The sequence below is a fragment of the Diadema antillarum genome, unplaced genomic scaffold (assembly GCF_040938485.1).
Source record: "Diadema antillarum isolate AM-2024a unplaced genomic scaffold, OU_Dant_1.0 seq00000620_RagTag, whole genome shotgun sequence".
Taxonomy (NCBI): Eukaryota; Metazoa; Echinodermata; class Echinoidea; order Diadematoida; family Diadematidae; genus Diadema; species Diadema antillarum.
This window is the reverse complement of record NW_027271543.1, coordinates 892,054-905,726: the sequence shown is the minus strand read 5'-3', so window position 1 is coordinate 905,726 and position 13,673 is coordinate 892,054. Positions and strand designations below refer to the sequence as shown.

The following is a 13,673-nucleotide window of genomic DNA, read 5'->3' as shown; positions in this document are numbered from 1 at the left end:
CTGCACGCTCACGCTCGCTCTCCGTATGACAGAAATCTCATCGAACAGTTTTGATAGCACGCACCACCTCTGCAGCGGTGTTTCAGTCTATGCTCCAATGACACAGTAAACAACCAAGGAAACGCCTTTGGTTTTTCTTTCTTTTCTTTTTTTTTTTCGTTGAGATCGAGTGAGAGTGTAGGAGGAAGATGAAGAATTTGAGAAATAATGAAAGCAAAAACAACATTATTATGAAGTGAGATAGAACGAGAGAGATAGAACGATAGAGAGACATGGAGAGAAAATGAGGAAGCCAAAGCAAAAAAAAGGAACATGAGAAGTTCAGACAAAAAGACATGGGAAAACAAGGAAGAAAAGAACTGAAGAAGAAAATGCACTGAAAGGGGAAATGATATGGCGGGAAATAAAAAATAAATAAAAAAGTGTATGTTTGCATTAAGTGGGTGTGTGCACGCAGGCGACTGTGTATGTGTCTGTGTGTTGTGTGTGTGTGGGTCTGTGGGGGGGGGGGGGGTAGTGGGGTGGGGGTGGAGCGACGATACGACCAGGAAAGGTCGTAAGGAGACAGCGATATCACTATAGCTTTTGTAGTCCACACAATAGGTGACGTCACTTCTCCCTCGGACAATAGATTTACAAGGACAGCGACGGTTGCGAACCTTGGCATAATATTTATTCTAGCGGCTAGCACGTGTTATGACCAATATGGTATGAGATTGGGTTTTGCTAGGAGTGAATCTATAGAATGACATTAATGCTATACTTTCTATGCTAAGATGACCTTTATCTAGAATTATCTGCGATGAAACGTTAGACGGATTATGAAGAGGAATAGGGGCCTACGACTTTTAGCCCTGATCAGGCACTGCCAACATTAAGACATCAGATTTTCCCCAATCTATGTGTTCTTCTTGTAGTCTGTATGTTAAGGCCTCTGAAAAAAACAGCGTTTTAGGTCACTGACAGAGCTACCCTACTGAAACAAAACCAATAAATAGATAAGTAGATAATATAAACATCAAGCAAATAAATTAAAACAAATAGATATATAGATAGATAAATAGACAGATAGATAGATAGATAGATAGATAGATAGATAAATAAATAAATAAATAAATAAATAAATAAATAAATAGATAAATAAATAAATAAATGAATAAATAAATAAATAGATAGATGGATAAAGAAAGAAAAAAAGAAAGAAAGAAGCATCACTACGATTTTTTTTAACGATCTAACCATGCCAAAATGATTCCCAAACCGGGTAGCTTATATTACAACCTTTTCTTGTTAGAACACAAAAATACATTAGAGGAAGGCTCCTGCATAATTTGTGAGACTTGGCGTCTTTGCTGTATCGAAGATTAACAGATATAACTTCACGGCCAACAAAACAAACCAAAAAGAAAAAGAAAAAGAGAAGACATTATCAATCACATGGCGGCAGTACTGTGCAACAATAACACTAACAGCAACAACAAATAGACATTATTCCATTATCAGAATGTGAATCTATACAGACATGATTATCTAAAAGACAAACAACAACAACAATGAAATAATATTAACAAAACGGCAAGAAACTTTGTAATTTGTTGTTGAAATGAAATCCCAACATATGACATATCAACAAAAAGAGGAGCTAGAAAATTTGACTACTCTGTTTTGCCGCCACTGGAGAGCCTGGCATTTTAAAGAAACCAGAACTTAAAGTTAGGGATTACATTAATTCCTACAAAAAAAAAATGCTTGCGTGACATTAAACAAAAAACAAGCTATTTTCCTGTCATCATTTATAAAAACGAAAAAAAAAAAATAACGCCAGTCTTTTAACTCATCCCATCGTTTCCACCTACGCTCATCTTGAATGATGTGTGGACGATTCCTTTATCAGGCATAAATTACGCCCCCAAATTGTCGACAATAAAGTGCTAGCATGTCTATGTATAGAATTTAAGTCTGGTCATAATTCATCGCTAAAAGAATGAAAAAACAAATCTGTCATAAAGCGTAAGAGCTCATCAATTACACACAAGTAGGCCTGATCTTCCACGATTCACTGTTGTGACTTTCGTGCCTTCTCTCCATTGCTACCAATTATTTCAACGTGATTATAAATGATATCCTATATTTAAAATGTTAAAACTCATGTATTAAGCATAAATAATAACATCGAAGTTCGCATTTAAAATAAGCAATTTTGCGTCGATTACAGGAATTAGTGGTTAATTTAAGGGGAGAACTCGGATCGTGACTGCTTCGCTTGGTTCGTGTAATAAAAAGAGGACTGCTAAAATGTACTTTCAAAAAAATCAAAGTCTACGGTGTAATGCATATTATTAGGCTTGCCATGCACTTAATGCTATAAGAATTTTGAATTGCAGATCATCATGCACAATCTGTCTGTCTCACCTTTTTATCAAAATCGAATTCCTGATTGTTTCTTTACCTGTGGGCAGGTCACAATAATTCTTGTAGTACACCTATTAACATAGTTCATATTACTCACCAGTTTGTCGTGCAAGTATGCTGTACTTGGTTCCATGACATTTGCTCCTGTGACAATTGCGCTTCCATGAAATATCCTTACGCTAAGCAAGACATAAGTATTTTACCCACAAATATAACGCAAGCCCAAGTCCTAATCCTCATATTAAACTAAACCTGAAACGCTATCACAACCACAACCCTAACCTTAACCCTAAATCCTTGGAGAAAATACGACCGGAGTAATTGTCGCAAAAGCAAACGTCGTGTCCCAGCTGTACGTACGAAGAGTCGAGGAATAAGTATTAAATGTTACATTACATTACATTCTTGTTAAATTATCATCATACAAACATGGAGGATCATTTAGTCAAGAATATTACAATGGGGATATAGGATAGTACTGTTCTCATTGTTAGAATAAATACCATAATGTGCCTACATAAAGCTTATTCCCAAACCGTACGACATCATCATCCTTGAATGATATTTCCCTGAAGGTTCTATATGAACAATCCCAATACCCAATGTAAAAACAGAATTGAAACAACATCACAGCATTTGAGACCATGGTTCATTTAATCTCATATAACATGAATCACCGTAATAACACATCTTTTTGATGACATTGTGCAACGCGGTCAATAAATAGACAAAATATAACGCTCTCTCAATGCAAGATCTTCAGTCCTTGCAGCCAAAAATATCAATCTACACGAACACATGATCAATTATTTTGGTTGATATTGATTAGAACCATCAACTGATTGAGTAGCAAAAAAGAGCAAATGCCATCTGTACTTAGCAACGAGAAAACTAATAGAACCCGACATATCAAAATTGGCGCACCATTACAGATTACATTCTAATCGAGGATGATGTTACCTTTTCTCGTCATTCATTCATCACTAGACATTCCCTTCTATACCAACAGAGCGAGAGGGAAAAATGTCACTTGATCGAGCGAGAAAAAAGGGGGAATAAAGTGAAAACATCTAAGAATTGCAGATCTACGCTTCAGAAAAAGAGAGAGGGGGGGGGGTGAGGGGAAAGAGGGGGGGGGGGAGACAGACAGACAGAGAAAGGAGAAGATAGTGCATATTGAAAAAAAAATGTGTGTTATTCATAGTGATGCATGTATAGAGAGAGATCATTACACATGTCAATAGACACAGGTGGACAGGTGTATGGTCAAATATCGCGTGCTTGTTGCCACATGAAAATTGACAAAAGCCTTCCATGCACTGAGATACTTTCGAATGACACATAAAGGATTAGAAAATTACATGTACATCATTTTGCGGAATTAAACGAGAGTTTCTAAAAGTATTATCTACCAACCTTTAGAATTGAGGTATTATGTTGTGTTTTTCTTTGTAAATCTCAAAGTATCATTGGCATCTACGAAGAAATGAAGAAAGAGCTGTTTTTGCAACAGCAAATATTCCGATAATATGGAAGAACTGATGAGACGTATGTGAAGTTAATGACACGAAATATAATTACGACGTGTCGAAATGGCTTACTCGCAGGGTGGTACCCATACTACTGTAACGCATTCGCTAAAAGAGGGCGCTATGATTTTGCAGTTATTCCTATCATTGTAGCTTCCTTCATCGTATTGCCTTGATCGTTCATACTACTGTATCGGTTCAATCAATGTATTGGGTTTCATAACCATAGACATACTCTTTTTTATTCGCAACGTGCAATGACAGATAATCATAAGCAATTTTCATTTGCCTTTAAAGAAATCGTTGCTTAGACTCAAGGACTACTTCGCGTTTGTACCATGACAGTGGTTCCGAAAATGCATTACTATTATTATTCTTGATGAAGTTTAAAGCAAACTCGGCGGGTTTATAACCTACAGCCTCGGAGGCAAGTTATCAAATATTTATAAATGTTTTGATATTAGCATGATTGGAGTGGTAACGAAGTGCCATGATGATATGGCTGTAATGCCTCAAACCTAGCAACGCAAAATCAAACGAAACATGGCTTGAACAGCCTTGAACATTCATTTTTGTGATGACACTGCCATGACTGCCATGACACTTAACTCCGCCGTGAACAAACATCAGTGTACTGAAACGCAGCTACATTACCAACGCCATCGTATGCAAACGTATAGTGTACACAATGACTTAGTAATACGAAGTAATCATAATATCAGGTACGAATAACGTGATGTCTTGTACAGGGTAGGTGCAAACTGCTAACCTAAAAATGAATCTTAGGTAAAGTGCGTTTCCATGGTGGAAACATCCATCCAATCAGGAAAGACTAAAAGACTTCAAAACACTGAGGTACTGTGGATACAGTTCAGGACCCTAAACAGGAAATCCTGGGATCGCATCCCGCTATCAAGCTTACACCATCCTTGGATAGGATGTTTCATGCTCTGTGAACCTCTTTACCTAGACGTTGAACTAATGGATATCCGCTAAAGCTGGGTATAATAGTATGTCATGACAGATTGTGAGAATAGTAATTACACTGAAGAGACTATCTTGGATATTATATGACCATAATTATTGGAACCACACTGATCATAAATCTCACAATTTGTATGAAAAATCAAACAAACAACACTGTAGGCTGCCACTATATTATGCGCCTTGTCATCTATTTTAAAATAGTCTTATTCACATTCGAGACCAGTTGATGACAGGCTATCAACCACAACCACGAACAAAATAATTGAAGTTTTCCACAATCAGTTTGACAACCATCAAACCCAGGGTTATCGAGCAGAGAAGTGAAATTTCACATGCATTTTGAGAGCGGAGGGAAGTCGATATCGGCAGATTGTGTGCCATCAGTACATCATGAAATCAAACTTTGCTTGCTTTGGCAACAGGACAGATCCCTTCCATGGGTTTCTTTCTTCCTTTATGCTTTTTATTTTTTTTCCTGAAACAGTAAAGTTGCATTATGAATGTGCTATCAGTGATGAGGTCACGTGGTGTACACGTCACGTTGTCAGGAGGCTGTCATTACTTCCAAGACCTGCTGGTGTGTGACTAGGATTAATTCAATTTCTATCGCGTCAGAATTGGAAGCTCGCTTGTGTATGCTTGCTTTTCATCTTTACTGTGATGTACAACAAATTAAACGGTGATAAAACTATATTGCTACAAACATTAGTTCTGATCATTTCATCAGCCCCATTTTCCCCCAAGAAGTTGACCGAGTTAAATAAAAGAATAAAAATACAAACCGAAGAAAAAATAGAAGAGATTTCTATACACAAACGAAATAATTCCCATTATACAGATTCTAAGTCATAATCTTTCGAGTATGGATATACAATGTATGTACAAGAAATTGGTCAACACCTACGTTTTTTTTTCCTCTGAACCTTGAAGGCGTCTCTCTTCCTCTCTCTACCTTACGGGCAGAGATTAATGATTGCAATATTCAGCGGATGAGCATTTTGAATAGATCTAACAACATACAACGAATGAATATACAATTGTGTCCAAAGTGGTCAAAACCACGCATACGAAATCGAAATGCGTTTCTGTGACGTACCGAGACACCGCGAATCTCACCGGACAGTTGCCGGAGAACGGATCATTTATCGGTCAGCAAGGGCAAAATATCCTTAGCAACAGAAATCGAGGCTTGCGTTGTATTAGTCAAGTGCAGAATATAACAAAATGATACAAAACAAAACTGTTTTGTTTTACACTCGAGATTGCCGTAATGTCACATTGATAACCAACCGACAACACGTACATTCACTGTCCGACGTGCAATATAGCACTGAGAGCGCTCAATTCATCACACAGGATTCGTAAGTGGGCACCATGTACTTGATGTTGATGAAGGCGTCCGGCCCGCCGTATCGCTCGAAGATCTCCAGCGTCTTGTTGACCAGATCGCCGATGTTGTCGCCTTTCCACTGGTCGTACTCGATGCCGTCGCCCAGGTTCTTGTTCCGATTCTTGAAGAGGTTCATGACGGGCAGGATCTGGCGGTAGTAAGGGACCAGGGCCTCACCAACGTTCTCGTAGCAGAGTACCAGCGTCTGCAGGAGCCGCATTGTAGCGCAGACGACTTCGACGTTTCGTGTCTGAAAAAAATGACACAATCGTTTCTTCAGACCAGAGCTGGGACACCATATTTGTAACGCACATAGATAAAGTGACTTGAAATGGGAAATATGATTTTAGAAAGGTATGTAAACCTATCACAAGACCGAATAATAAATTATTGCATTCCTGCATCCATCTAGATTGAAAGAATAAATACAAATTATAACAAAAAGAAGTAAATTGATTACTTTAATTCTGACGGCACTGGAAAAATGGGGCACTGTCATTGACTCTTGCCACATTATGTACTGATGGTTTACCCGTGAGTTGGAAGGTACTGGGTTCAATCCTCATCTTAAATAATTTAGTACTTGCTGTCACCATGATGGGAGGGAACATTCAAAATATTTTATTCCAAGGCATTTACTCGCTACAGAGGGAGACTATAAATCTCGGAACTTAAAACTTCCCCGGTTGCTCAGTTGCTCAGTTTTTCTAACACTGTACATTATCTTTTTTTTAATAAAAAGATATTTCTGTCGACTTTTATACAAAAGAACTCTGGTCTCCGGTCTACCGTTAAGTATTGTTTGCCAGTTGTTTATACACGATAATGTTTCTGCATGGTGGAATATTGGTTTTGAATATTAATGGTCTACCCAAATACTGGAGGTCACTGCTCATACTGTCATTACGTGCATTGACATCATGTCATCAGATAATAATACATTGTAACTCAAAATTTGACTGGGTTTAGAATGAACTGATGTGCATTTTCATTTCGAGTCTTGAAACAAGACGCGTTACTATGAAATATAACTATATAATCATACATGAAATGTACTATCATTTTTTCATTTGTGATATTCATGTACATTGTTTGGAAATGAAAATAAAAAAGAATTCATGTCGACCATTATAATGAAATTGCCCGTCTATTGTTGTAGTAAAACACTGGGCAGTCCCTCGGAAGTCATTTCCCTTAATTCTTGTGAGCTTCAGGAAAACATAATCTCTGAGGAAAAATATAACTCCTGCAGAAATGTTAAGTGTTATATATAACATGGTGGCCCACAATATTTTGTTATGTTCATCCTTACGAACATAACAAAATAATAATGGGTCACCGTCACGTGATTGCAATTAATCCAATCCCTGACGAGTATATGCCTATAATTCGATGATGTCATGAAATAGTAATGCACATCAGAGGAAGTATTTTCTCAAAAGACATCGAAAAAAAGTCTTTCCTCTCATTTTGTATGATGATTATGAGCAGTGAAATAAGTATGACGTGTAATAAATACCTGGAGAGCCTTCTTGATGGGGAGAATGAGTTGTGGAATGACGGGGAAGACTTTGTGACCACCATGGGTCAGCATGTCGTGCACGCCCTGGCGAGCGAAGAACTTATATGGGTGACGCGTTTCTGACAGTCCGTCGAAGAACAGGGGGAGGTAATGGTGAAAGTCGAGTTTCTCTATCTCCACCTATTTGGGCAAGAAGATCAACAAGAAGTAGAATACACATTCGTCAGGGACTTCAGATCGTAAATCCAAGACCGCACACACACACGCACAAAGAACAAAACAAGCACTGGTAAATTAGATGTGTACATTGATACGATTAGTCAATCTTTAACATCAATCTTAAATTTTGGATTTTGGATTTTCAATGAATAAAAAAGAGAAAAAGAAAAAAGAAATCAATACGCTGGACAGATATTGTGCTATGCTTCTTGCCCATTATTAGTAAACATGTAAACACGCACAAAAAGCTAATGAACGTCCTTTCCAAATTCGGAACGCGCGCTCATCCTGTGCGGAAGTACATTGTAATGTATAAGGCTGGACAGCAGAGCGCTTGAAAGCCACTATGAGGTACAGTTGTATTTTAGGGCTTAGCGGTCACTTAACCATCTAATGAACTGGTAAATGTCTGCTGTGATAGTAATGTCCAACAAAAAAGTGTCTTCGGTAATTTGCAAATTAAGGCGACGACTGTTCATGTAATGCATGCATGCATTTGAGTGCTATCTTAACCACGGTCCATTGTGATTGCTTAGTTAAAACAAACAAGCTGTCAAAATTGAAAGCAAATAAGACTTTCTCCTAAGTACGCATTACATCTTTATTTTATTTTCTTTCTTCTTCTTCTCGGGAAAATCATGATATAGACAGGCTTAATAGGTGCAGGTGGAAACCACAAAACGCATTATGCTAATTTTCTCGAGGTAATGACGACTTATTTTCGTTATGTTGCTGTGGCGTACAGACTTAGAGACTGCGCACAGAGTCGCTTAGCAGTGTTGATAATAAAATTCTGTGGCCCGTTGCATAAAACTTACCATTGAATTTCAATGGTAACTACCATCAAAATTAGGCATCACAGCCAATCAGCATCAAGGATTATAAAATTTACCGCTAATTTGAAGACTTACCGCTAGAAAGGAGCGGTAAGTCCAGCGGTAAGGGTTTTATGCAACAGGGCCCTGGAGTTATTTCGTTTCCAAATAAATCGCACAACCTCTTCTCTGTTGATGAGCATTAGCATCTTGAATCTTAAAGAGCTTCCTCTTCGAATGCAATGAGCCAACACAATTATCCACTCCGAGTTGTATGATTGTTGGAGGATTTATTCTTCACGTAAATTTTATGTAATTTTGATGCATATCTGTCATGTCTTAATAATACCACTCTTCGAGGCAAGCGCACGCACACACATCCAGCCACGATAATAATATTATGCGTGTGTGTGTGACATGTGCGTGTCTGTGTATCTATGCATGTAGGCCTATATTCATATACACACTCTCGATACGCATTGTATATCCGACAAATGATATGTTTTCATCACTGAGTTTTAAAAATAGCGTATACATCTAATGTCCTCTACTGACAACAGAAGCTACAAACTGACGAATAACCTAAAGAGCAGCACCATCTTGGATAGCAACGGCGTCGTGCTGTTTCAGAATGTTTCTGTATAAACGTATTAAATAAAACGTATATATATATATATATATATATATATATATATATATATCATAATCATGTGTGCGTGTGTGTGTGTGTGAATACACATACCAACGTTCATTTTGTCTATCACATATTAATAAACACACACTCACAGCACATATACATAGTACATAAATATAAATAGATTAATAAATGAATATGATAATAGGCTTACATATACACATGTTCATACAATATCATGAAAAGACAAGGAAGTTGGTCCTAATCATTTAGATGAGATATTGCATTGGATATCGTCACGTAATAAGCTTACCCCTGGCACAGACAGCAGCCACTGGAATTGACTGCAAGGCATTTAAAACATTAATTTCCAGTACAGCTCTCCTACTACACAATGGTATATATCCACGTATTGAAGATATAGGCAGCGCGATATACACGCACGAACATAATTATGTTTATTAAGAGAGCTGGAAATTCAGCTGCATTTCGTTGTCTTGACAACAGAGGTAAGGTCGTTTGGCAGGCGATAAGCAGCAAGTTTCCCTCTCGGTGCCGTCTTATTTCATGAGGAGGAGTGATCGTTTTTTCCTCCCTCAGGTAAAACAGGATTTCTGAATACCAGAGTTACGCATCTATGAGCCAAGCAAGGGGAACAGTATCATGAAGATCTATTTGCAGGTCATTAGAAAGAATGTATTGATATCGCTGCTATAATAAAAATCCGTATTCGTGTAAAGCGTTATTGGTATGAAGGTTTGATGCAAACGAAGCTGGAATCTGTCTTATTATTGAAAAGGGAAAATGAGCGCATACCGACTCGCTTTGCTGCGCATGATTAACAATTCTTTCTCCTGAAATCAAGCGTATAATCATGTTGCGTATATCACGAACATAACCACAGTGCTCACGCCTATATGCATTACTGGATGCATGCAAATCATCAATTCAGAGTTATAGCTAAACGAACAAATGGATAGACAGAAAAAAATAAATAGGTTACACTATTATAAATAAGTAGGTGGATAAAAAAATTAGGGTATACCGAAGCAATTCTCGTTGTTTGAATGTCTTTTTTTTTTCCTGAGGCCTATATAGAAGCCCGTGGTTACACTTCATGCCGACAGCATTTAGCATTCCTAATCAAATTTCACCCTAAATCTGCTTTCATGGTCACTTCTCCTCTGTCACATGGCAACAACAAAATACTCCAAAGAGCGTGACACAAACAATGAATGTCCATCGATAAAAATCAGATAGCATCGACGTTTCTTTTCTCTCTCTCTATTTTTTTTTTCTGGCGGGTCTAAAGACCCTACACTTAATTTGAGGTTCATGTAATAGGAGCGTGTGTGTGTTACATTGCAATTAGCGGGGATGTTTGATCCGAACCTATTTTTTTTTTAAATTGTTCAGCACTTGACAAAATGTTTAATCAAAGTATGTTATTGTTAATTTTGTTACATGTCCGTATTTTGCTTGGTATATGATTAGGTGTGTATTGTGATACGAGTAACTTGTGCTTCACAGAGACAGAAGTGGCGGCCATGATGATGACAGTATTGATAGTGCAATAGTAATAGTTGTATTAGTCGTGATCAGCGCCTTGTACGGTAAAAAAAGAGAATCGAATATTAAGGAGGTGACGACATATATTTCATGGAACCTTTATTTATCAGTTAAAAGGCTACTGGCATATTATCACAGCAGACTGAAAGTAACTCGAAATATGTAATCACAACATCTTTGAAAGTGCACATATATATATCACTCCCTCCCTCTCTCTCTCTCTCTATCTATCTATTATAATAGGAGAGGGAGAAAGAGAGAGAGAGAGAGAGATTATGTATTATGTATGTATTCATAATTTATACACATTTATACAGGGAATAACATGACCTTTGTCGTTACCACTCAAGCAGGGGAAAATCAATTGAACAGTTCTTGCCTCGTCCTACAGAATTCACATTCTTTTCACAATGTCATGACATCGACATGAAGTGACAGTGAAACGGCCATTTAGATTCGTTGACTGCAGAATGTGCCCCCCGTCGACATAATGCCACTCGACTGGCTGAAAACACGATCTCATTTCTCTGTAATTTCTCCACATTGTTAAACTGACCTTCAGTAACAAACAACATACATGCTCAATTTACTTCCCGTGTTATATGCGCCTCATCAACCCAACCATGCAGTGATCGAGTTATGTGCCCATGATGGCGGATATCAAACTGAATACAAATCCTCGGAGATACATGAAATACATGTGGAAGAGAAGAACGGAGAGGAGAAGATGCGATACCTACCTTTCTCGGTTCAAAGGAAAAGTATGCTTTGTGGTTTCCATGCATCAACAAGCCTTTAGAAAGCCAGTAACTTTTGATGAAAACTGATATTTCCATTATGCTCTATCTGCTTTCATTTCTTAAGTCGGCATCAACTTACGGTTTATTTGTCATACTGTGAATGAAGACTTATACAAAAGAATATGAATTGGGAAATTTCTCTTGTAAAGGGGGGGGGGGTTAATTTCAAGTACCGTTAGAGAGGCAGAACAAACATGTTGGATTTTATTCTATCAGAGCTCAATGTAGTGACAAGTTTCATCGAAGGTTAATTGTCATTTCAATTGTACGTAGTGTATGGAAACCGATATTGATATCATGAATTACAAATCTTCATTAGATGTAAGTTTATTTTCGCCTCGTCTGACGCACTCACCTTCCATGCAATCTTGTTATGACTTGTGTCGTGTTCAACCATTATGGGAAAGTCTCCCCTCTCGTAGAAATAGCTGAAATCAGAAGGTTGGGATGGCTTCTCCTGGTACGCCCCTGCCTTTGGGGGAGGCTTCACAATGGCATTTTCTCTCCTGGACAGCGGGGAGAATGGAGAAGCTACGATGGCCGTACCCGATACATTGCCGCTGAACTTCTTGGACGACATAGTCTTCGCGCCATTTTGACTTGCCGTCGTCGTCTGCCGGGATCCGCCGCAAGTGCGGCCACCAGATTTAGAAGGATGCGTGGTGACCTCAGATGTATTCGCGTTCACTATGCGGAGTGTGTGTGTCGCCATGATTTCAGTCTCTTGTAATGGCAGCAAAATCAAGAAATCCTGTATCTATAAATTATTTGCCACTGATTTCTTTTGGCACTAGCTGCGCTGTCAGATTTTTAATAGATACAAGAAATATATGCATAATACAGATCAGTTAGGTTTCCTGCATTGTTCAATGCGAGAAAGGTGCATCCTTTCTTCAATACTCGGTAGCACTCTCCCGGCAAATGCTAATCATGAGATACACACACAGACACACAGACACACACACATTAAGACACGCTGTTGCTCGGGTCACCCTTGCCTAATGACTGCGGCACGCACAAGAATAGTCGATTAGATGTGTGAGTAGAGGATGCTGCTGGAGTACCAGCTTCGCAGCCGTTCATGTTCAAGTGAACTGCAATGTAATGAACTTTAAATTGTGTACCAGTCTCCGTGCATGCTTACCACGCTACCTACGGTCGAAGTATTTGTTGATATTACTCTGCCATAGTAACGACCCAGTTTGCAAACAGCGTCCAGGTAACGGCGATATTGTTTGAGCAGTCTAACTTCTATATAATTTATAAGTGCATTGCTTATCTCTTACGTGTATTGCTTTGCTTTCGTTTCCGTGTTCGTGCCCGACTTTTATACACTGATCAACTTGAACATTGCCCAGATCTTATCAAGTCATCCAGTATTGATTATTGTTTCATCACCTATTCCCTTGATCTCTCCAAACAATGACATTAAAGACTCGAATGAAATTGTGAAAAGAATATAGTCGTGGGAATTTAAAGTCTTGTTCGTTTTTCCAAATAGGACCGATGTGAATTTTATTTATAGCATAAAGGAAAAGTGTGTAAGGAATGAGAAGTATATCTGCGGGATCACTTTGAATTACCATCTCAATTCTCACTACAAAAACACTGGGAATCTGAATCAAACAGTACGGTAAAGGCTATGTTTTTAATTAATTCACTCGACTGAGAATAATGTTGAACGGTATCGTAAAATTTTCGGAGACAGAGAGAAAGAGAGAGAGAGAGAGAGAGAGAGAGAGAGAGAGAGGGAGGGTAATACATGGATATAATTATTTTGTTTACACATCTATACA

General features: G+C 38.2%; 1 protein-coding gene across 1 annotated transcript; it reads right to left on the bottom strand.

The window, feature by feature from the left end:
* Positions 1-5,866: 5,866 nt before the first annotated feature.
* On the bottom strand, positions 5,867-12,593 carry LOC139736078 (parkin coregulated gene protein homolog). Its single transcript, XM_071646825.1, has 3 exons — positions 12,233-12,593; positions 7,838-8,020; positions 5,867-6,568 (listed from the first exon to the last, which is right to left on the bottom strand). Exons 1-3 carry the CDS (start codon positions 12,587-12,589, stop codon positions 6,269-6,271), a joined length of 840 nt encoding a protein of 279 aa, XP_071502926.1. The 5' UTR covers positions 12,590-12,593; the 3' UTR covers positions 5,867-6,268.
* Between the last annotated feature and the right edge of the window lie 1,080 nt (positions 12,594-13,673).